Below are 20,382 nucleotides of genomic sequence, written 5' to 3'. Positions count from 1 at the left end.
GGGGAAGACTCCCAGGCACCCGCCTCCAGCTGCAGCTGAGATGGGAAGGCACCCAGCCGCGTCCAGGGCGGTGGCTCCGAGCAGCTGGGCTCTCCACTCCCTGGGGGGTGGAGCTGTGCTCAGGGCTCCACGCTCCTGCCCGTCCCTACCTCCTCGGATGCCTCGTGAGCGGGCAGGGTGGTGCGGGACGGTTCTCGGGGAGAAAGTGGCACCTTACAAAGGCAGTAAAGGCCTCAGGGACAGGGACTGAGCCCAGAGCCCCACCTCCCAGTCCCCGCACTCTCCGTAGCACAGGGCACCAGGCCTAGGCCTCAGCACCACCCCTGGCCCCGCCTGTGGCAGGGGAGCCTCAACGTCCACCCTAATGGCAAGTGTTGCAGAAGCATCGGCTTCAGCCCCTCTCACCCTCTGAGGAGCCAGGGCTCAGCTGCTCTTACGGGGACGTTTCTCCTTTGTTCTCACTCTACGAGAGCCAGCTCAGCTCTTGTAACTCCTGGGCAGGGCAGCAAGCAAAAGCCACGGTCGCAGCAGGGATGGCCCTGACCAAGACCTCCTAAGCCAGAACCCCGTGCGTTCCAATCTGTGCAATGTCACGGTCAGTGATCTGGCAGCCATGTGCCCAGCCCCGTTGCTCATGAGCTCTGCTCAGCTGCTTCCCCATCCCTTGACCCCTCTGCTTGGCCCCTGCCTCTGGATCCAGCAGGCAGTGCAGCTGTGAAGGGTGGAGAGCCTCCAGGTTCTCCAACACCCGGCTCAGAAACAAGCAGGTCCCTCCACGGCTCCCGCAGAGCAAACTCAAGTCCTACGCAGCCCATGGGCCCCACAGGGTGGCCAGTGAGAGGCTCAGGAGCTCAGAGATGGGTGTCTGAAGAACCCAGGCAGCAAGAAGGGACAAGCAGTGAATCCTGCCCAGAGAAGCTGCACACGTTTCAGCGACGCCCTCTTTACACCGACTCAAGTCCCGACCGCACAAGTGGAGTCTGACTGTCCATCAGGTGACGGCCTTGTCTGTCTCCCCAGGGACGCCTGTGATCTCTTATTGAACTGCAGTAAAGTGCATGTCCATTGCAAGAGGCTGCTCCACCTGCTGCCATCTGTAGCCACCCCATTCCTGGGCCATCCTCTCCCCGCTCTCCACACTCAGCTGAGACAAAGAACAAGCAGGAGGCATGACAACTCCGTGCCGGCCCAGATCGGCCCCGGAACTTAAGGCTCTGGGGATTCAGCAGTGTGCCTGGGCCAGAGAAGATGCCCAAGAACTGGACGAAAGGAGGCACGGAGGGGCAGATGGACAGCAGGAAGGCAGGCTGGACGGTTCATGGAAAGAGGAGAGTCGAGAGGCGGGGTGGACAGAGGGTTAATGAGTAGATGATGGAAGGAAGGACAGACAGACAAGGTGACGGCGCATCTCCAATTCAGACTTGTTTCTTCTTTTCCTCCAGGGAGCAGAAGAAGCGAGTGAAGACAGAGAGGTTCCCGACTTGTCTCATGCCGTGCTTCTACATGGTAAGCTCCTCCACTCTGACGTTCCTCCTCCAAAGATCTTGTCAGCCAACTGGTCACCCCACCAAGTCAAGTCATCCTGCAACAGCTCCCTTACTCCCTCCAGGTAGCTTCTACGACCTGCACCTGCTGAGTACCTCCCACGTGCACCACCTGTGCTGGGTGACATGGGCAAAGATAAGTAAGACTCATCACTGTCCCAGCTCACCACCAAGCAGTCACAGATGCACACACACAGCCAGGGCACAGGAGCCAACCTGGGCAGGCAGGAGAGTGTCTAAGGCAGAGAGGGAATGGCAAGCCGCTCTGCGAGGGTCTGCAGGGGTCCTGACTGGGTCGTGGATGGGAACGGGTGCCCCTGCGTGACAAGGCTCCCTCAGATGTAAGGTAGGGACAGCACTGGAAAGGAAGGGCTGGTGGGCTCAGACCCTGTGGAAGCTCTGCTCTTGGTTGTGGAGGGACCAGGGCCCGCCCGGGAGACAGCATGTCTGGGGCAGATGAGGCCAGCGAGAGCTTCGGAAGGCACACGTGCGTATCAACTGGGACGGGTCCCGGGACTCCGCGGCAGAGGGAACTGTGGAGGAGAATGCGGGGTCCCTGACCGCCCTGACCGTGGTGGCAGGGTCAGCCATCTCACGAGGAAAGCCACTCGGTCTCCAAGCTGGAGCGTCACCTCATTCCTGCCCACAGGGGTGTGCGCGCGCGCGCACACACACACACACACACACACACACCCGTGCGCTGACTGGAGACAAAGCCCCTCGCAGAGGCGACCAGGATGCCCTCTTCTCCCTCTGCCAAGATGAAGGCCGACAATGCTGATGCTTTTGTCACCAGGGGCACAGTGACAGCAAATGTACTGAACACACCTCCAGCTCCTGCTTCCTGAGGTACACAGGGGTCACGTGAGCTCCCAGGAGCCCCATGAGTCTAGCCCAGCATAGGTTGTAGGAGGTGGGCAGGGGGGCTCCTGGGTGAGCACAGGTATGTATAAGCTTGTTCACACTGCATGAACATGTGAACAGGGGCAGACACCAGCTTCCCCGTGGCATGTGCCTGACAAGATCACAGGCGCAGGCCGGGTCACATTCTGCAGGCGGCATGTGTGCTGAGAGGCGGCAGCTGCGTGGCTGACAGCTCCAAAGCTCCCACAGGCCAAGGAGCAGCCCTGCCCCCCATGGCGCAGGCATGTTCTGGTGACAGTGATGACTGACACGAGAGCACCCGCCCCTCGGCCACCCAGGAGGCCCATGGCACTGTTCCCGGGTGCACCTGCTATGGCAGACTGTGCGTGGGCACCAGCCGCCCCGGACCTGGGTGAACATGAGAAGCTGAGGCCACTCCCAGAGCTGGTTCAACACAGTCTAAATAGAAGACAGGACACACAGACATGACCATGACCTATGCAGACATGACCGCGGCCTGCACAGCGTGGGTGACAGTTAACCAACCGTAGACGTCAACCTCCTATCTGATTGTGCAACTTTCCTGTGTAAATAAAGCACTTTGCACATTTGTGTCTTAAATTTAGCATTTTTTTCCCACTAGAGAAAATTCTGAGGGTCAATAAATACACCTCTGGAATCCACTCCGGTGGTGCTATTTGCAGCGGCACCAAGCAGCAGGGCGTCCCTGGGAGAGCAGCACAAGGTATGAGCTGCCCTGAGGGTTCAGGCCAGTCTTGCTGGACAGGAGCTTCGCAGAAGGATGGGCAGAGTTGCGACAGCTGCGCTCCAGGCACAGAACCGCCCTGGGCCTACGAGAAGTGCTAACAGCAGGGCAGGGGGCACAGGCAAGGGGGGAAGTCGGCACCCCCCCACAGGGTGTGTGGAGGCTGTGGCCTCTGCAGAGGGAGGTGCAGAGGGGGCCTGCAGGAGAGCCCGGGGGCAACCCAGCGGTCACGGACTCCTTGCAGTTGACTTCTTTATCAGTCAGTAGGAAACAGCAGGCCACGGACACAGGAGTGTTGTGGAAGCTGGGAGGTGGAGCCTGCATGCAGGCTGGCATGGGGTCGGGACGGGAAGAGACACAGGTGCTCCGTGGTACTGTCCAGGCTCACGGATGGCTCCTCTTGCCCCCACCCCCGTCCCCTGGCAGACTTCCGTCTGGGGAGCCACATGGACACGCAGCACTGCTGTGGTCTCCAGAGTCATTCTCCAAGGGCCTATCTTCCTCTGAGCTCAGCTGGTGGGCCCTGGACCTCAGCAACCGACACCTTCTGATGGTGGGTGATGCCATTTCTCCCTACGCAGGGGCCAGACGCCGCCCTGCACCCCCATGGCAATAGCACCATGGGAAGCCAGGCCGGTCAGGGCTCTGCCACCCTCTGGTACCCCCTGCTCAGTGTCCAGCCCTGCTCACAACCAAACCACCCGAGACTGCATTCGCAGCATGGCCCCAGTGGCCAGGCTTGGGTCAGTGGCTGCTGGCGTCCCTGGTTGTTCCCAACAAAGTCAACCCGTTCCCCTAACAATGCACTGTGCAGGGGCCCCACCCTGAGTGCCCCTGGCTTCCCCAGGCCAGCAGCCTCCTATCGGGGCACACCAGAGCCTTCCCTTCTGCCCACTGCACCACTTTCCATTCCCCAGCTGCCAACCGCACTCATGGCGGCTGGCCCCTCCCTGGCTAACAGCAAGTCAGGGCAAGCAGCCAGGCGTTGTGCCATGTGGGGGTCTCCATTTCTTCCTCATCAACTGTATCACGACACCAAGGCTGACCTGGCCAGTGGGGGCTGGCGGGCCTTGCTAGGGAGAAGGTCCCTCCACCCACTCACTCACAGCATAATCAGCAGCCAGGGGACAAGGGCTGGGAAGTGTGCACCTGCCACAGGCAGGGAGGTGGGGAAGTCCTGGGCCAGCGGGAGAGCCCAGCCCCGACTCTCACGGTGCTGCTGTGTGACCCTCGCAAGCTTCCTCCATTCTAACGAATGAGAGACTGGATTTGACGACTGGTCCTGCACAGCCCCTCATCCTAAGAAGGCCCCCACCTAGGGGCTGCCACAAGGCTCGGGGCAGCCTGGGGCAGGAGAAAGGCAGACAAGGGTCTCCCAAGGAGTCCAGCAGCCATTTAGCTCCCATCAAGGGCTCAGCTACACTGCCCCAGACCAGCCCACGTCCAGGTGTGCGGCCTGCAGCCCCTGGCAGCAGGTGCAGCCCTAGTTGCTGGCCCTGACGCTTGCCTAACAACGGAAAATAGAAAAAAGCGGCCTTTGGTCGTGAGACCGCACTTGCTTACGCACAGAAAGTCCTCTTCTGAGCAAAGAGCAAACTGAACCTGAGAGAGCGCCAGCTTTCTAGAGAGAGCTCTCCCTTTCTCCCCTTTGCCCCGGTCTCTGCTCCACAAAGAAACAGGCCCTGAGAAGTTCCGCCACTGACCTGCCAGAACCTTGGACCGCGGCCTCCACCTCTGCTCTGGGGGGACCAGAGGCTGGGCTCCCTGACTGCCCAGCGACTTCGAAAGCGCAGGGTAAAGGGCCCTCGCCCAGGGCCTCTCGGGAAGTAGAGCTGAGGCAGGGGCAGGGGACACACACGAAGAGGCAGGCGCTGCCCCTGCGACAGCTGGGCCATTCCACTTCCGTCTGTCCAACAGCCTTGGGTTCCGCATGAAATCTCTCTTGTACCAAAGACTTTGCTGCTGGATTTATGGTGGAAACTGCCCTCCCATTGTCGCCCTTATCAGCGCAGTCACTCACCCAGACCAGGTGCAGTGACCTGGATGGGGCAACTCGGCTGCTGAAATGCACCTGTGACCACTTGACAGGCCCAGGGCGTAGCCCGAGGGCGGCGGCGGTGGTGGCGGTGTCACCTGCCTCCTGCATTCCTCACTGCTTTGCTCCCAGCGTAGGCCAGGGCTGCGTGCGTTGGAGGTACAAGGCGAGGTAAGGACAGCGAGTCCCTGCTCAGGGCCCCCGCAGCAGAACCAGGGAACTCCTCTGGCAGGAGGCTGCGTGGGAGGGGGAACCCACGGGGCAGCAGGCGGAGCGGGGAGCAGAGAGGAAAGGAAGCCCCCTCCCCCGCCCCACACAGCCCTCCCTCCTTGGCACCCACTCACCCGCCATTCTCCACACTTCTTTCCCTCTGGGCGTCTCCGAGACCTTGATGGAATCTGGTTTCTGGGGTTTCTCAAACATGAACTCGCACGGGAATCTGCACAGAGTCTAGGCCCCTCCATGGTCGAGGGGACCTGGGAATCTGCATCTCCTCCAAGCTCCAGGCTGGGCCAGGCTGCCGGCTGGCTGAGGGCAGGTCTGGGTGCCCAGAGTAGAGCTGGGATGTCGGAGGACCCCAGTCCAGGAGTGATGGCAGCGCCATTTAGCAAAAGGTACCCAAGGGGAGGCAGCTCCTGGCACCTTGGGGGACCGCCTTACTTCTGAATCCTGGCTTAGCAAATCTGGGGCCAGCCAGCAGTGTGCCAGGGGCACCCAAAACCACAGAACCACAGCAACCATTGGGGAGTAAGATGTTTTTATGTTAGAACACGTGGTTGTTGTAAGAACGATAAAGCAAACTCTACACAAAACACTATGAAAAAACAACACTGTAGAGACATACCCAGCGTTGCCACTTGAGGCCACAGCACGGCCTGCACTTCCGAGGGAGCCAGGGGAGCCCCGCCAGGGCACATTCACACAGGAGCCAGCCTGGCCCGGCCCACCCCGTGAAGCTGGGTCCTCGGCTGAGACCTCAGAGACCTGGAGGCGGCTCCTTGGGACAGAGAAGTGGGCAGGGCCGGCCTTGGACAGGCAGGGTTTAGAAAAGCAGATGAGGCCCCCCCAAAAGGAGGAGTCAGCCTTTAAAAAAGCCCTCTGCTGGAGCCCCCAGGGAAGCAGGGGGACCTTGCCCGGGGCCCTGTGAAAAGCTCAACAGGAGGGAAGCTCTGCACCTGCTCAAGTCCCTCCAGCTCCTGGCCACGCCCCTTGCAGACACAGACCCTAGGGACCAGCCCAGGGGCTGAGGGAGCCCTGTGTTTACCGATCTGCACCAACCAGTGCAGAAGCTGAGAGAAAGCGGAGGAGGGAACAGCACACGCAGCACAAGCCCAGGCTGGCACGGAGACGCCAGCCCTCATCGGCACACACATGGAGGGAGCAAGGCCCTTGCCCCGCGTGGTCAGTGCTTCCACACGAGCCGGGTGTTCCCGGTCACCAGAGCCTGGCCCCCAGAAGGTGGACCTGCGAGAGCAGAACTTCAACTTGCTCAGAGCCGGGCAGTCTCTGAGATAGGAAGCTAAATACAAAAATGACGTCCGACCACGGGGAGGAGCAGACGGAGCACTGAGCGGCAAGGCAGAGCGGACAGCAGCAGCCTGCGCGGCGTCTGCAGGTAGTGGGATGGCGCAGGGACAGGAAAATCCCAGGGGATGCGGGAAGCAGCAGCATTGGGAGGGGCTGGGGCCAGGCTTTCCTACCGTGGAGTGCTGTCTAATTAGGTGTCACAGAGCCCATCTTTCCCCTAATCAAAGCCCGGCTGGAAAGACAAAGGAACGCAGGGCCAGCCTGGGTTCTGCTTTGTGCTGACAACTCCCACCCTTCCAGGCAGCTCTGCGGTGGAGCCACAGCGCCCCACCGTGGCTGTGGCTGGGAAGGACCGAGGCCTGGCACACGCACCAACCCCAAAGTGCATTTTCCTACCCCAAAAAGAAGCCGCGTCACTAGGTGCCTTCTGCAGCTAGAAGCTAGAAGCTGGCTGTCTCCGTTTGGCACCACGTGTGGTTACTCAGAACAATGGGAGCATGAGTGTAAACAACACCTTCCTCTCAGCAAAACAAGGGCCCGAGAGGGGCCACGCTGATCAGGAGCGGTTGTTACGGGCCTCTCCCTGCCCTCCCAGCCCCCTCCCTCGGGGCCCTGAATCCCGCTCCAAATGGCCACCTGGGGCCCGACTCTGGGGTGCACCATGCGCCCAGGCACTCCAGGACGCTGACTCCCAGCCCTGCTTCTGCAGCGGCTCCCCGAGACCTGGGCACCTTTCCTCCATGTGGACCCCCGCCCCACCACGCTGGTCTCACGACCCCAACACCCCCACCCCACCCCGGGAAGAGTCTGCGCACTGCAGGCAGAGCCCTCAGGGCTGCCTCCCGCAGGCTGTTCAGGTTGAATTTATCTCTGGTGTACTCCCAGTCAATCAGCTCTACCTCCTTTCTGGAGCAGCACCCACAGACAGGCATCCGTCCCCCCCGGACCCAGGCCTCCAGTGGATGGCTGAGACACTCCTGTCCCACGGGGGAGGAGGGCCCCCAGGTGTGGGCGGGCCCCGGCTCCGCAGGACGATGGAGCCATGAGGACAGCCGACCGCTACCGGTCATGTCCACTTTGGAATTTTCACAGGAGCCCTAAGCTGCAGGTGCTGCCAGGACCCCGGCCTCACAGGAAAGCTGAAGGGAAGAGGAGCAGGCTGGGTACAAGGCTGCGCAGGCAGAGCCGGGATTCCAGCCCCGCCAGCCCGGCTCCAGGTCCCAGGTTCCCACATGGCGCCCATCCTGCACCAGCATCCTCAGCTGTTGGGTCTCCAGCAGGGCACTGGCCTCTGTGGGCTTCAGGGCCTTTGCTCTGTGAAATGGGACATAACAGCAGCTTGCAGGGCAGGGACCGATGAGACTTGGTCTGCGTGGTACAGAGCACAGCGCTCAGCATGCAGTAGGTACTCAGTTCCAGGCTGGCGCTGCGGCGCAGCCGATTAAGCCACTGTTTGAGACGCCAGCATCCCGTATCAGAGGGCTGGTTCGAATCCCAGTTACTCTGCTCTGATCCAGTTTCCCGCTAACGTGCCTGGGGAGACAGCAGATGATGGCCCAAGTGCTTGGGTCCCTGCCACCCAACGTGGGAGACCAGTTCCTGGTTCCTGGCTTTGACCTGGGCTGACCCCTGCCTTTGTGGCTATTTGGGAAATGAACCAGTGGATGGAAGATCTCTCTCTCCCTCTCTCTGTCACTCTTTCAAATAAATAAAATAAATCTTAAAAACAGATATTAGCCTCATTTTTGTTCAAGCCAAGAAGAAAAAAGTGAGGGTGCTGGGGTGGCCCTTAGAGAGCCTATTCCCTTCTGATTGCCAGGCCCTGCCCAAGCCTCTGAGCCCGGTCCACGGGCAGGCCCTGGGAGCACATGTGGCCCCACAGGCCCTTCTCGCAGCCTTGGCCCTGGACCCCGCCCTGCTGCAGGGCCACCCACGGAGCAGGGGCTCAGGAGCAGCCGCTGACCGGCTGAGGGCAGCTGGAGGGCTGGGAGAGGGAAGGGACAAGGAGGCGAGGGAAGCAGGACACCGCCTGGAAGGGATCTGCAAGACCTCGGCTGGCCAGTCAGGGGGTGTGTGCACGCCTGCGTGGATGTGTGCGGGTGCACGCGTGTGTGGAGCTGTGTGTACAGTAAGGGGGCACAGCCCACTGGCCAGGGCAGCCCAGCTCACTGCCTCCTGGCAGCATATGCAGTCAGCAGCGATGGGCCACGGGTCTCCTTCACCCACAAGACTCACAGGGCCCTCCACCTGCCCTGTGGCGAGGCAGGGCCAGGAGCAATTTGGCAGCTTCATAGCCACAAGTCAGCCGGCTGCAGGAGACCCAGGCTTCCCAGTGTAGCAGCCTGAGCCGCTGAGCTGTCAGCGCCCTGGTGTGGAACACTCAGTAACCAGGGAGGAGCACGCAACTCCTGAGCCCAGGCCTGAGACCCAGCACTGCTGGGGGCATGCAGAGAGCCAGTCTCCACAGCAGGCCAGGCCAAGGTCGTGACCTTGACCCTGTGAGCAGGTGGCCCAGAAGGCAAAGGAATTCTCTGTCTCCCTGGGGGAGGGAGGGAGGGCAGGCCTGTCTCCAGAAAGCTGGAATGAGGTCAGGAGGGGGGTCCTGCAGACGAGGGGAGACTTACCGCAGGATGCCTAGGGGATCCAGTGCCTCCTCCTCTTCCTCCTCCTCCTCGTCCAAGGCCTTCTCCGGCTCCTCGCCCTTCAGGCCCAGGATGGGTGGACCCTCAGCTGCCACTTGCTCCTGCTGCTCAAAGAAGTCAAAAGCCTCCTCGTGGTCCCCGGCCTGGCTGTCGGGGTCATGGTCAGAGGGCTCTCTGCTGCTGAGACCCGCAGCCCCTGGCGATCTGGTGCCTGCAGAGGAAGACAGACAGCAGCCTTGATACCCACCCAGGGGCAAAGGAGGCGCCTGGCCACACCGCACCCTCCCGTGCTGGGGTCTACAGCCCGGGTCCCCTGCAGCTGCCTAGGACCGCAGTCTGCCTGAGCCAGGATAGTGGGTGCAAGTGGGCAGGAGGCAACAACCATTCTGTGTGTGTGTTGGGGGAGGCAGGCAGGTATCTGCTACTGGCCCCCGAGGGCAGCAGGGATACCTGGGCAGAGCAGTCACGAGTGGGAGCAGCAGAACAAGAAAGGGGCAGAGACCCCTGAAACTCTGGGGCCCGGAGCCTGCACGCACTGTGGGGACAGCCAAGGGCACAGCCACTGGGCAACTCCAACAGGCCGACACACTTGACAACCGTGACGGTTGTGGGGCACAGCAGGGGGGCTCTACCAGACCAGCCACAGTGGAGACCCGCTCTGAGAGTCTGCGTGGCTAGACCAGGAAGGGACAAGTGCAGAGGGAGCGCAGGGAAGGTTCCAGAACAAAGTGTGGTCACTCTGTGGCCAAGTGGCTTAAATCGGCACTTCCTGCATGGTCCACAGCCAGGTGGCCACGGTGAGGTCAGCACGCAGCAGCCTTGCACCGCCACACACTCTGAGCCCCTGCATGTCTGTGAAGTAGCCTTCTGTGGGAGGCTGGGAACGCCCAGAGAGCCTGAGAAGCAGGGTTGAGACTTCTTGTTCGTCTCGCTGCGCAGACTGGGCAGTGTGTCTTTCAAAGTGTCCACTTTTTTTTTTCTTTAAAAAAAAAAAAAAAAAACTCTGTAGGTAAAGAGCTTAGGACCTGTGTGGCTCGCAGGCCCATGACACTGTGGGTCTCCTGGCCGCTGTGCAAACACCACAGACAGTTCACAAACCACAAAGCTGGTGAGAGAGTAAGGAGGAACCCCAGGACAGAGCAGCTATGGACGGCGGACCCCCATCCCCCAACCTGCTCTCTCCAGAACAGAAGGGGTCGTCGGGACTCCGTGAACATTTCTTTTTTTTTTTCTTTTTTTTTTTTACAGGCAGAGTGGACAGTGAGAGAGAGAGACAGAGAGAAAGGTCTTCCTTTGCCGTTGGTTCACCCTCCAATGGCCACCGTGGCCGCCATGCTGCAGCCAGCGCACCGCGCTGATCCGATGGCAGGAGCCAGGTACTTATCCTGGTCTCCCATGGGGTGCAGGGCCCAAGCACTTGGGCCATCCTCCACTGCACTCCCTGGCCACAGCAGAAAGCTGGCCTGGAAGAGGGGCAACCGGGACAGAATCCGGCGCCCCGACTGGGACTGGAACCCGGTGTGCCGGCGCCGCAAGGCGGAGGATTAGCCTAGTGAGCCGCGGCGCCGGACCTCCGTGAACATTTCTTCCAGCTGTGGATGGGCTCATGTCACCATCCACGCAGCCCAGGGGCGGGCGGGGAGGAAGGGCTGTGGTCTTGGAGCCGCAGCAGCAGGAAAGACCCGTGTGAGGGGCACAGGTGTGGAGGAAAGGTATCTGGGCTCTGCGGCCCTGTCCTGCTGGCCAGGCCTCCCATGCATTCGCTGGTTTTGCTTTTATTCCTGGCCCCTCACTTTTTACAAATTGCTACATGGATCTGGCATTGTGATACAGTGGGTTAAGCCACTGCTTGCGATGCTGACATCCGATATCAGAGTGTTGGTTCAAGCCTTGGATGCTCTGCTTCCGATGCAGCTCCTTGCTAATGTGCCTGGGAGAGCAAGGGAAGATAGCTCTATCGCTCGGGGCCCTGCCACCCAAATTGGGAGTTCCAGCCCAGGCTGTTGTGCACGTTTGGAGAGTGAATCAGAAGATGCAAGCTCTCCCTGTCTCTTTCTCTCTACTTTTCAAATAAATAGTCTTTAAAAAAAGAGAAAAATACGGGCCAGAGCGGTGGCACAGCGGGTAAAACCACCGCCTGCAGCGCCGGCACCCCATATGAGTGTGGTTCAAGTCCTGGCTGCTCCACTTCTGATCCAGCTCTCTGCTGTGGCCTGGGAAAGCAGTAGAAGATGGCCCAAGTGCTTGGGCCCCTGCACCTGCATGGGAGACCAGGAAGAAGCTTCTGTCTCCTGGCTTCGGATCTGCCCAGCTTTGGCCATTGGGGCCATCTAGGGAGTGAACCTGTGGATAGATCTCTCTTTCTCTTTCTCTTTCTCTCTGCCTCTGCCTCTCTGTGACTCTGCCTTTCAAATAAATAAATAAATCTTTAAAAAATTAGAAAAGAAACACTGGTTCATCTGCTCTCAACCTTCTCAGCAGATCCTCGCTATCCTGTAGAACCAGGAGGCCCACAGAAGTCAGCAAGGAGTTTCTGTTAAAGCACTGATCTACAGTGGGGCAAAGACAGGCAGCGCTGGTCTGGGCCAATGCCAGGAGCCGGGAACTTGATCCATGCTCTCATGTGGGGCCCAAGCACGGGGCCACCTTCGGCTGCTCTCCCAGGTGCATCAGCAGGGAGCTGGATCGGAAGCTCAGCAGCCTAGACTTGAGCCAGCACTCATATGGGATGCTGGCATTGCAACTGGCAGTTAACCCGCTGTGCCACAGTGCCAGCCCACCGAGTGTTCGCAGTATCATTTTAACGTACTTTTACCTGTGTGTGTGTGTGTGTGTGTGTGTGAACACAGCATATCTCTTGTGTTCCTGGCCTGCCTCCTGGCTAACCCACGTGGTGTCCCTGAACCTCCTTTCACACAACGCAGAGTATGCTTGCTGTTATAAAGCTCCGCCTGTTCTGAGCGCTCACAGAAGTTAGTGCACAGGCCCCTTCCAATCACCCCCTGGAGCGCCACTGTGACTACCTTACTGCAGAAGCAGTGACTGATTACAGAGAAGATAAGTGACTTGTCCGGTCACACAGCAGGATCTGGATCCAGTTAGCATGCCTCCAGGGTGTCTCCTAACCGCTGGAGGACCCGCCTCTTCAGGTCAGCCCTGGCTGGAGGAGGGGCTTCCGCAAGCGCTCAGAGGTGCTGCCCACTCTGGCAGGAAGGAAATGGAAGTGACAGGAAGGGAGCAGGATTCTTGCTGGGGCTTGGGCTCTACAGGGCTGCTCTGGAAGGGACGTGAACTTGGCTCCTGAGACTCTCAGACTGGTATTAAACTTGCACTCCCTGAGTGGGGTGATGCTAACCTAACAATGTACGAGCGACAGAGGGGCTCCTGGAGGGAGCACCAGCAGCTGGCCCTGCCCACCCGAGGGCACATCTGTGAGGCGGGGACATGGCCCCAGGGGCTCTGCGGGGACAGGTGCACTAGGAGGGCCACTGGAGCAGCCACCATTGGCAGTGGGGCGGGGGGTCTGCTCAATGCACCCCATATGTATCAGCTCACCTCATTCTCATACCCCCTGGGAGCAGGTTCCTTCGCCATCTTACGGAGAAGACAAGGGGTGGATGATGACCGCGAGGGCTCCTCATCCTCTTTATGGCAAGGAGCAGGGGGCACTGGATCGGCTCAGCTCTGCCCTGGTGGGGAGCTGCCCACGACCTTCTCTTGGGGGACACAAGCTGAGAGTGAGGTGTTCCTAGGTGCCAGGTCTGGCTATAGGGGTCTGGTGTTTCCTGGGCACTGCAGGGCCCCACCCAGGCCTGGTGACAAGTGTGTGTGTGTGTGTGTGTGTACAGCCCAGGCATGGGGCTGCCCAGGAAGGCCACAGTGGGCTGACGCTTTGAAGAACGCTCTGGGTGAGCGCATCTGGCCCCCAGATGACAGTCCCGTGATGACCAGGTCTCCTCAGCCACAAGCCGGATGACAGGTGTCAGGGGGCTGGCGACCTTAGGCTGCAGAGGGCGGTGGTGGGCACACACCCGCCCAGCCAGAGCAGTGAGGCCGGGGAGACCTCAGGGACGTGGGACGGGGCCTCGGGTACCTAAGAATTCTAGCAGCTCTGGGCTGCTGGCCAGCTCGGCGTCCTCGGAGACCCGGCGCAGGATCTCATCGAACACAGCTCTCCTCTCCCGGATGTCAGAGTCCCCAACAAACAGCACCTTCCGGGGGAGTGGGGGCAGGCTGGCCGCCGCGTAGCGAGCGCTCAGCTTCTGGTAAAACTCCTCAATCTCGCTATACTTTTTGGAGACCTGGAATGAGAGGAGCACGCGGTTTCCTGTATGCACAGTGAGACCCAGCCAGTTGTCCCACCGGAAGCGTGCCCAGGCACACCCACCTGCCATCCCCTGCCTGGTTCCCTGCCTCAGTTTCCCTCCCAGGCACTGATGAATGTCTCAGGGGCCCAAAGGAAAGACGCAGCCATGGTGTGATTCCAGGCACTGACACGGGGACCTGGCCCAGCCTGCCACTGTCCCTGCCTCCTTTCTGGACACCTGGTAGGCTGACGGTGCACCTTCCTGCCACAGCCCGTGTCACCCTCTCTCAGCACAGTATCTATCATTCTCATGCAGCCGGCAGCGGCCCTCCAGTCCTGCCAAGCGGTACAGCCAAAGCTGGTCTCAGTCCTGCCGTAAGATCTTTGCAGGTGAAACTACCAGGCCCTGCTGCCGTCAGCAAGGTGCCGCAGGGCTGGGGCCGGCCCCTGCCCCCGCCCCTCCTAGAGAGCTAAGGGTTTCATGTCAGCGTTTCCAGCTCTTGCTGCGTCTTCAGTCTGCGATACAGGGACAGCAGGACGGGTCTCGGTGTCACGGGGTTGTCAGCCATGTCATGGCTGTGGTCTGTCAGTCTCCTCTCTGTGTGCACCCCCACCACGCCCACAGCCCCACCGTGCTTCCCCGTGCTCCATGGGAGGTCAAGGGTTAGGCACGGGGGACTGAGCAGCTGGACTATACTGGGCGTGCCCAGAGCGGGCACACTTGGCTGACCAGTGCCTGCCCCAGCACCCTCACAGGCACCACAATGGGAGCCACGGGGGACAGGCGCTGCGGCACAGAGGCCCGGCTCTGGAGCTCCCCTGAGAACAGCCCTCAAGGAAAGGCAGGGGAGGCACTGCAGGGACTTCGGCCAGGCAGGCGCAGCGGCAGCAGTGTGGGCTGGGCGCCCCCTGCTGGCCTGACTGCTCCATGCAGGCGGAGTCCACACACCCCACTAAGGCCTAGATTCCAGGAGCCTCTGTCTCCAGTCACTGGCAGGACAGTGCACGGCAGCAAGTGGAGACCGAGGGAGACGCACTGAGTGTGGAGGGAGCCAGGGAATCTCACACCGACCTGGTGCCCCTGCGTGCTGGCTCTGCTGGGTGCTGGGCACGGTAACAGTGCCTGGAACCCTGCACATCTGAGAGGTGTGCGTGCCTGCACAGCTGCATACGCCAGGGTGTACACACAGAGCGGGGCTTCCTGCAGGCCGGCTTGACTCCGTGATGAGCAATGAAATGCGTGTTTATGCCACAGCACTCCCGTCTGTTGAAGGGGGACGTGCAAAGAGCCCACTAATTCTTTAGCTAAGCTGTGACATTTCAGAGAGGGTGCAGGCTCGGGCTACATCTCCAGAGCCCACGGGGAGGGAACACGTTTTTCCTTGTCCCGTGCAAGTACTCCAGGACATCCCCGCAGCAGGGGGCAGTCACAGCTGTCCTCTGCCGGCCCTTTGCATGCGACCTCGTGGGCTGGCCCTGTGCTTGTCAGTTCCCAGAATGCCCAGGGACACCAGTCTCAAACATCCTCCTGTCTGCTCCCGCCCCTGATGGGGGCTCCATCCTAAGTCAGACCAGCAGGGTGGCGACCATCCTACAGAGCCCGCCTCAGACCTCACCTACCCTCACAGCTGCGTTCCCACTGACAGTCTAGGGAGCCAGCAGTCAAACATCAGCACTGCTGCTTTAGGCACTGCCCACCGTGTTGTGGAACGTGCCTTACAGAAAGACTCACACCATTCAGTTCTCTTAGAACACGTTGTCTCTTTTAATAGGTTCCCAGAGCCATGCGATTCAGTTTCCCTTTTTGCCTTGGCCGCCAGGAGATTCAGAACCAACTGCAGCAAGTTGCCCCTCCCCCCACCTCAGGACTAGCTTTTACCTTTATCCTGACCATCTGCAGCCCCAGGCCCCAGCCAGCAGCCCCAGGCCCTTCCAACAAGAGTCTGAGGAGTAATGATGAGTGCATGACCTTGTCTACTCCTGAAACCCCCCCCCCCCCAGCTCCAGCCCCCAGGGCCCGGCTCTCCTCCTCTGCCTCTCCCTGGCTCCTGCTGGCACCCCAGGGTTCCTTCTTCGTTCTCCAGGCAACTCCATCCACCCCCAGACTGTGAAAATCACCTCTGAGCTGATGCCTCCCAAACCCTGCCTCCATCCTGAGCGCCGGCCATGGGGTGGACACGTTGCACTCAAGCCCCGCCCCTCAGACCTGCCCTCCGCCTCCGCGACATTCCTCAAGTCAGTCGGGGGAAGCAGCGCGTTCTATGCACACTATGCTCCAGCACGCCATGCTCCCTTCCTCGCCGGCCGTAGCTGTTCTGCTCCAAGTCCTCCCTGGCCTCGAAACTCTTGGTTCCCTGTCCTCGGCCTTGTTCCTTCCAATCCAGCTCCACTCTCTAACCAGCCTGGCTGCTTAAAGGCAAAGGGGGGGGCCGGCGCCATGGCTCACTAGGCTAATCCTCCACCTGCGGTGCCGGCACACCGGGTTCTAGTCCCGGTCGGGGCACCGGATTCTGTCCCGGTTTCCCCTCTTCCAGGCCAGCTCTCTGCTGTGGCCCAGGAGTGCAGTGGAGGATGGCCCAAGTGCTTGGGCCCTGCACCCGCAAGGGAGACCAGCAGCCATTGAGGGGTGAAGCAATGGAAAAAGGAAGACCTTTCTCTCTCTCTCTCTCACTGTCCACTCTGCCTGTCAAAAAAAAAAAAAAAAAAAAAAAGGCAAAGGGGACCATGCCACTTCCCTGCTTAAAACTCTTCCTTGACTGCAAGACAAGTCCAGGTGCAAGCTAGATCCCGCCCACCACTCACTGTCACCTCCCTCTTCATCCCAGGACCCTGCGCACCTGTGCTCAGAGTCCCTGAGTCACCCCCCCCCCCGACCCTGCACAAAACCTGTCCCGGCTGCCATGCCTTCAGCAGGGGGCGACACTTCTCCCCTGTTCCACTGCTCAGAGCTCCCCTCTTCCACGAAGTTCAGTACCGTTCTCCACATCCCGACAGCCCACCACATGCTCTTGTCACTGCCGTTTCTTTCCAAGTCTGCGTCTCCACGGACCACAGGCAGCTGTGGCTCAATCACACAACATGGTCTGGCCCTCCTGGGCCCTGTACCCATGTGCGAGAGAGAAGTGCCTGATGCTACTCAGTGTGTCTCCTCCCTGGGCCCCGGGACCATGAGCAACTTCACAGCCTCCGGGCTGGAGACCCCCACTCACCAAAAACTGGACAACGTCCTCGGGCCTGTGCTTGGCTGACTTGAATGCGGCCAGCCGGGTCACCACCAGGATCTGGTACTCCACGTGGCCGGACATCATCTTACCACGCACCTCCTGGTGCTGGGGCACACTCAGGTCGAGGCCTGTGTGGGCATTCTGAACGCGCCTGCGCAGGGAAAGAAGCCGAGTTCAGATCCGAGTCCCAGGTTTCCCAAGTGAGGTGCCGGCAGGACCCACGAGGCTGGCCCCGCCACCTGCCAGCCCCTCTTACAGCCTGACTGTCCTGGCTCCAGGCGTGGGTGCTGCCTTTGGGTTGCCCCCAGCTCAGACAAGGGTGGGGCTGGAAGTTGAGGAGCAGCTCAGTCTCTTACTAAAGACACAGGCCAGGAGCCTTGCAGACTCCGGGGGCATGGGGCCCTGGGCGCTGCTCACCCAGAGAAGGGGCCCGGCTCCTGTGTGGGTAACGCTGCCATGAAACCCACCAGGGCTGCAGAGAGAGAGATAGAGAGGAGAGAGAGAGAGAGAGAGACGCAGCTCCTCAGCCAGACAGAGGGCAGCCAAGCTGCCAGGGAGCCTGCGAGGCTGGAGGTGGGTCAGGCCGCGGAGGCAGGGCTGCCTGAGCCCCGTTTTCCCCATCTGGGCAGGCGAGAGCCCCCTCCAGGCTGCAAGGGTGCACCTGCTGCCCAGCACAGCTCTGGGGACTGGTCAGTGCTATCCACGTGCACTGGGCGGGGCCGTGAGCAGAGCCGCTGCCAGAGGCTTCCTCCAAAGAGAGAGAGGCAGGACCCAGCAGGATGGAGGGCAGACCCCAGCAGGACGCGCTGGCACGCTGAGGCCGAGACCTACTGTGTGCCGGGCAGGCCTTTCAGCGCACGGGGTGGGCTGCAGCCCTGAGTGGGAGGGGCTAAAATGGCACCTAGGGCAAGGTCCTTTGCTTTCTGGAACCAGGACCCCACCCTCTCCATGCCCTCCCCAGCTGAGGAGGCCCTGGGCGAGCCGCCCGCAGCTGCCAACTGCAGAGACCTGTGCACGCAGGGTGAGGCCCACCTGCGGGCACCAGCGGCTCAGGATGGCCCGGCTGGCCGCCCCAGCGAGCTGCGGGAGTGTGGCGGGGGCCCCGTGTGTGCTGTGAGGTTGCCAGACAGCGGCGCTCCCGGCCTGACACTGGGACAGAGGGTGTGCCTGTGGCCTGGGGCTGCTCCGTGAGACTGGATGCCCTCAGAGCAGGAGGCATCCACTGCAGACTTCATCTGCGCCCAGTCACTCCTGCCTGGCGCAGCCCTGCACCTGCATGGGAAACGGCCGCCCCAGGTCGCGCGGGCACGAGTGGAGACAGGACGCAATCCCGGGCAGGTGCCTCAGGGCACAGGTGTCCTCCTGCAGGGCTGATGAAGACCCTAGGGGGATTTCTCAGCATCATCATGGAAAAGCCACACTGGGCGGCGGTGCCAACCAGGAAGGCACATGCGCAGGAGGGGAAAGCAGCCGGCAGGGGGCCCTGGACCTCCCTGACCAGCACCAGGAGCCACAACCCCTGGTCCTGCCACATTGCACCTGAGTGGCACAGACCCCACCCACTGCCTCAGGCTTCGACTCCCTTGACCTCTGCTGCAGGGCTGAGAAGCTGAGCCCCCTGGCGACAGCTACACACACAGGCCAGGTGGTCACCCCAAGGCTGTCGCCGGCCCAGCAGGCCTGGCAACCCTACCTGGCCCTAGACATGTAGATCTGCACATGTGGTCCCCGGCCCTCCATCAGCAACAACAGGGAACTTGTCAGAGAGGCACACTCTGGCCACTGCATCGGCAGTGGGAGCACAGACTGATTCTCCCAAGCCCGCCGGGGAGCCTACTCACCTGCGCCTAATGCATTCCCACTCCACCCCCCTGAACTCCCAGAGTACCTCAGGTGCTGAGGGCCACCTGGTCTCTGTGGCGCTTACTCCGCTTGGCTGCTGGAGCATGGGGGGCAGCCGCAGTCACCCATACACATACACACACACACACACACACACACACACCCTGCAGTCACACAACCCCGGCTGGGCAGGATTTGTTTGCCCACTTGTGCCCGGGCGCAAGCGTGTCAAACTGTCACATGTCTACAAATCCCCTGGGCCTGGTTGAGCTGCAGATTCTGACTCCACAGGGCCCCAGGGTCTGCCTTTCTGATCAGCTCTAGGGACAGCCTGTTGAGTAAGGAGACGTGCACCCTAGACCTCCCTCAACCCTTAGCTAAAACCCAGCACCTGCTCCCCACTGATGCTCCTGCTCCCAACGTCACTGAGGAAATGGGAATTACTGGACCAGGTGGTGCGTCCCCAGCACAGCCACCAATCAGCTGGCACCTCCTCCCCATCCACTGGTCTCTCCTGGGGCATGGGCAAACGGGCTGGCTCCTCCTAAGGTCACGCCCTCTGCTGGGGCAGTGAGTCCTGGCCCCTGTCGCCGTCTCAGGGACGTTGCTCCTGCATGTCCCCCTCTCTTCTCTGCCCAGTTTCCCCACCTTGCCAGTCAGGATCAGCACGTGACCACCCTCTGTCCCCACACATCCCCCAGCTCTGTCTCTCCCCGCCTTGCCAGCAGACCTGAAAGTGCTCTCCTCCTGTTTGATCTTAAACTCACCCCAACCAGACTCCTGTCCTCACCATGAAACAGAGACTGCCCGTGCCCAGGCCACGCATGCCCTCGTGGGGTTAAACCCCGAGGAGAAGTCTCACTTTTTCTTGGCTCAGTAACATTCACAGCAGCGGCTCACTCCCCTCCTTCAAGCTCTGTCACTGGTGCTGGCGCCCGGCACCCCACTCTCTCTTGGCTCTTCTCTGCCCTCCCCAGCTACTCCTGCTCAGCGTCCCTGGGTAGTCCCCCCAGTCCCCACCCCGATCTCACCCACGGGACCCACCTTACACCTCGTCACTTAAGGCTCCGCTCCCCAGATCTCATCCATGTCCAAGGCCTCACACACCGACAGGCCCATGGCTCCCAAATTCCAGTCTCTAGTCCAGACTCTCCCCGACATGCCCACTTGGAGCTGGGCAACAGCTCCTGAAAGGGACCACATCTGGACAAATGCCCACTCCCACCTTCCCCTACACCTGCTCCCCGCCGTCTCCCAGCCCACCATTCTTTGAGCAACACAGGACAAGAGCCTTGTGGTCAAAACCTCTTTCTGGGCCTCCTCATCAGCAAGTCTGAACGCCTGATCTGCAGAATACACCCAGAACCCAACCCAACACTTCTCACCCGACCCATCGACCGCCAGCCCCAGGGGCCAAGCCACCATGGGCTCTCCGTGGATTCGGGCAGCCCCTCCTGATGGCTCTGCCCAGCCGCAAGCCAGGTCAACACAGCAGCCGAAGGGTCTTTGTGCAGCTCACACGGCCACTTGCCCGGGATGTCCTGTCACTCTCAGGATGAAATCCACGGGCTTGTCGTGGCCTGCAAGGCCTTTCCTGACAGTCCCCTGCTCCCAAGCCCACCTGCTCACCAC

At 60.9% G+C, this 20,382-nt stretch overlaps 1 protein-coding gene and 1 long non-coding RNA gene across 3 annotated transcripts in view; one reads left to right on the top strand and one right to left on the bottom strand.

Annotated features, from left to right (window-relative positions):
* HS1BP3 (HCLS1 binding protein 3) overlaps positions 1 to 20,382 on the bottom strand; it is a 28,943-nt gene that overhangs the window by 7,190 nt on the left and 1,371 nt on the right. For both annotated transcript variants that reach the window (XM_002710053.6, XM_017340907.4), the window contains exons 2-4: positions 16,894 to 17,059; positions 13,472 to 13,679; positions 9,361 to 9,589 (exon numbers count right to left, since the gene is read on the bottom strand). In XM_002710053.6, coding sequence (XP_002710099.3) covers positions 9,361 to 9,589; positions 13,472 to 13,679; positions 16,894 to 17,059 — 603 coding nt within the window. The remainder of the gene's footprint in view (positions 1 to 9,360; positions 9,590 to 13,471; positions 13,680 to 16,893; positions 17,060 to 20,382) is intronic.
* On the top strand, positions 6,492 to 8,462 carry LOC138848666 (uncharacterized). The gene is made up of 2 exons (XR_011386772.2): positions 6,492 to 6,824; positions 7,037 to 8,462. It is a non-coding gene; the product is annotated as an uncharacterized LOC138848666 (long non-coding RNA).

Source organism: Oryctolagus cuniculus, chromosome 2, assembly GCF_051225735.1.
Source record: "Oryctolagus cuniculus isolate XC-2025 breed Fujian yellow rabbit chromosome 2, ASM5122573v1, whole genome shotgun sequence".
Lineage (NCBI taxonomy): Eukaryota > Metazoa > Chordata > Mammalia > Lagomorpha > Leporidae > Oryctolagus > Oryctolagus cuniculus.
The sequence above is the reverse complement of the archived record's forward strand: the minus strand, read 5'-3'. Positions and strand labels throughout refer to the sequence as shown.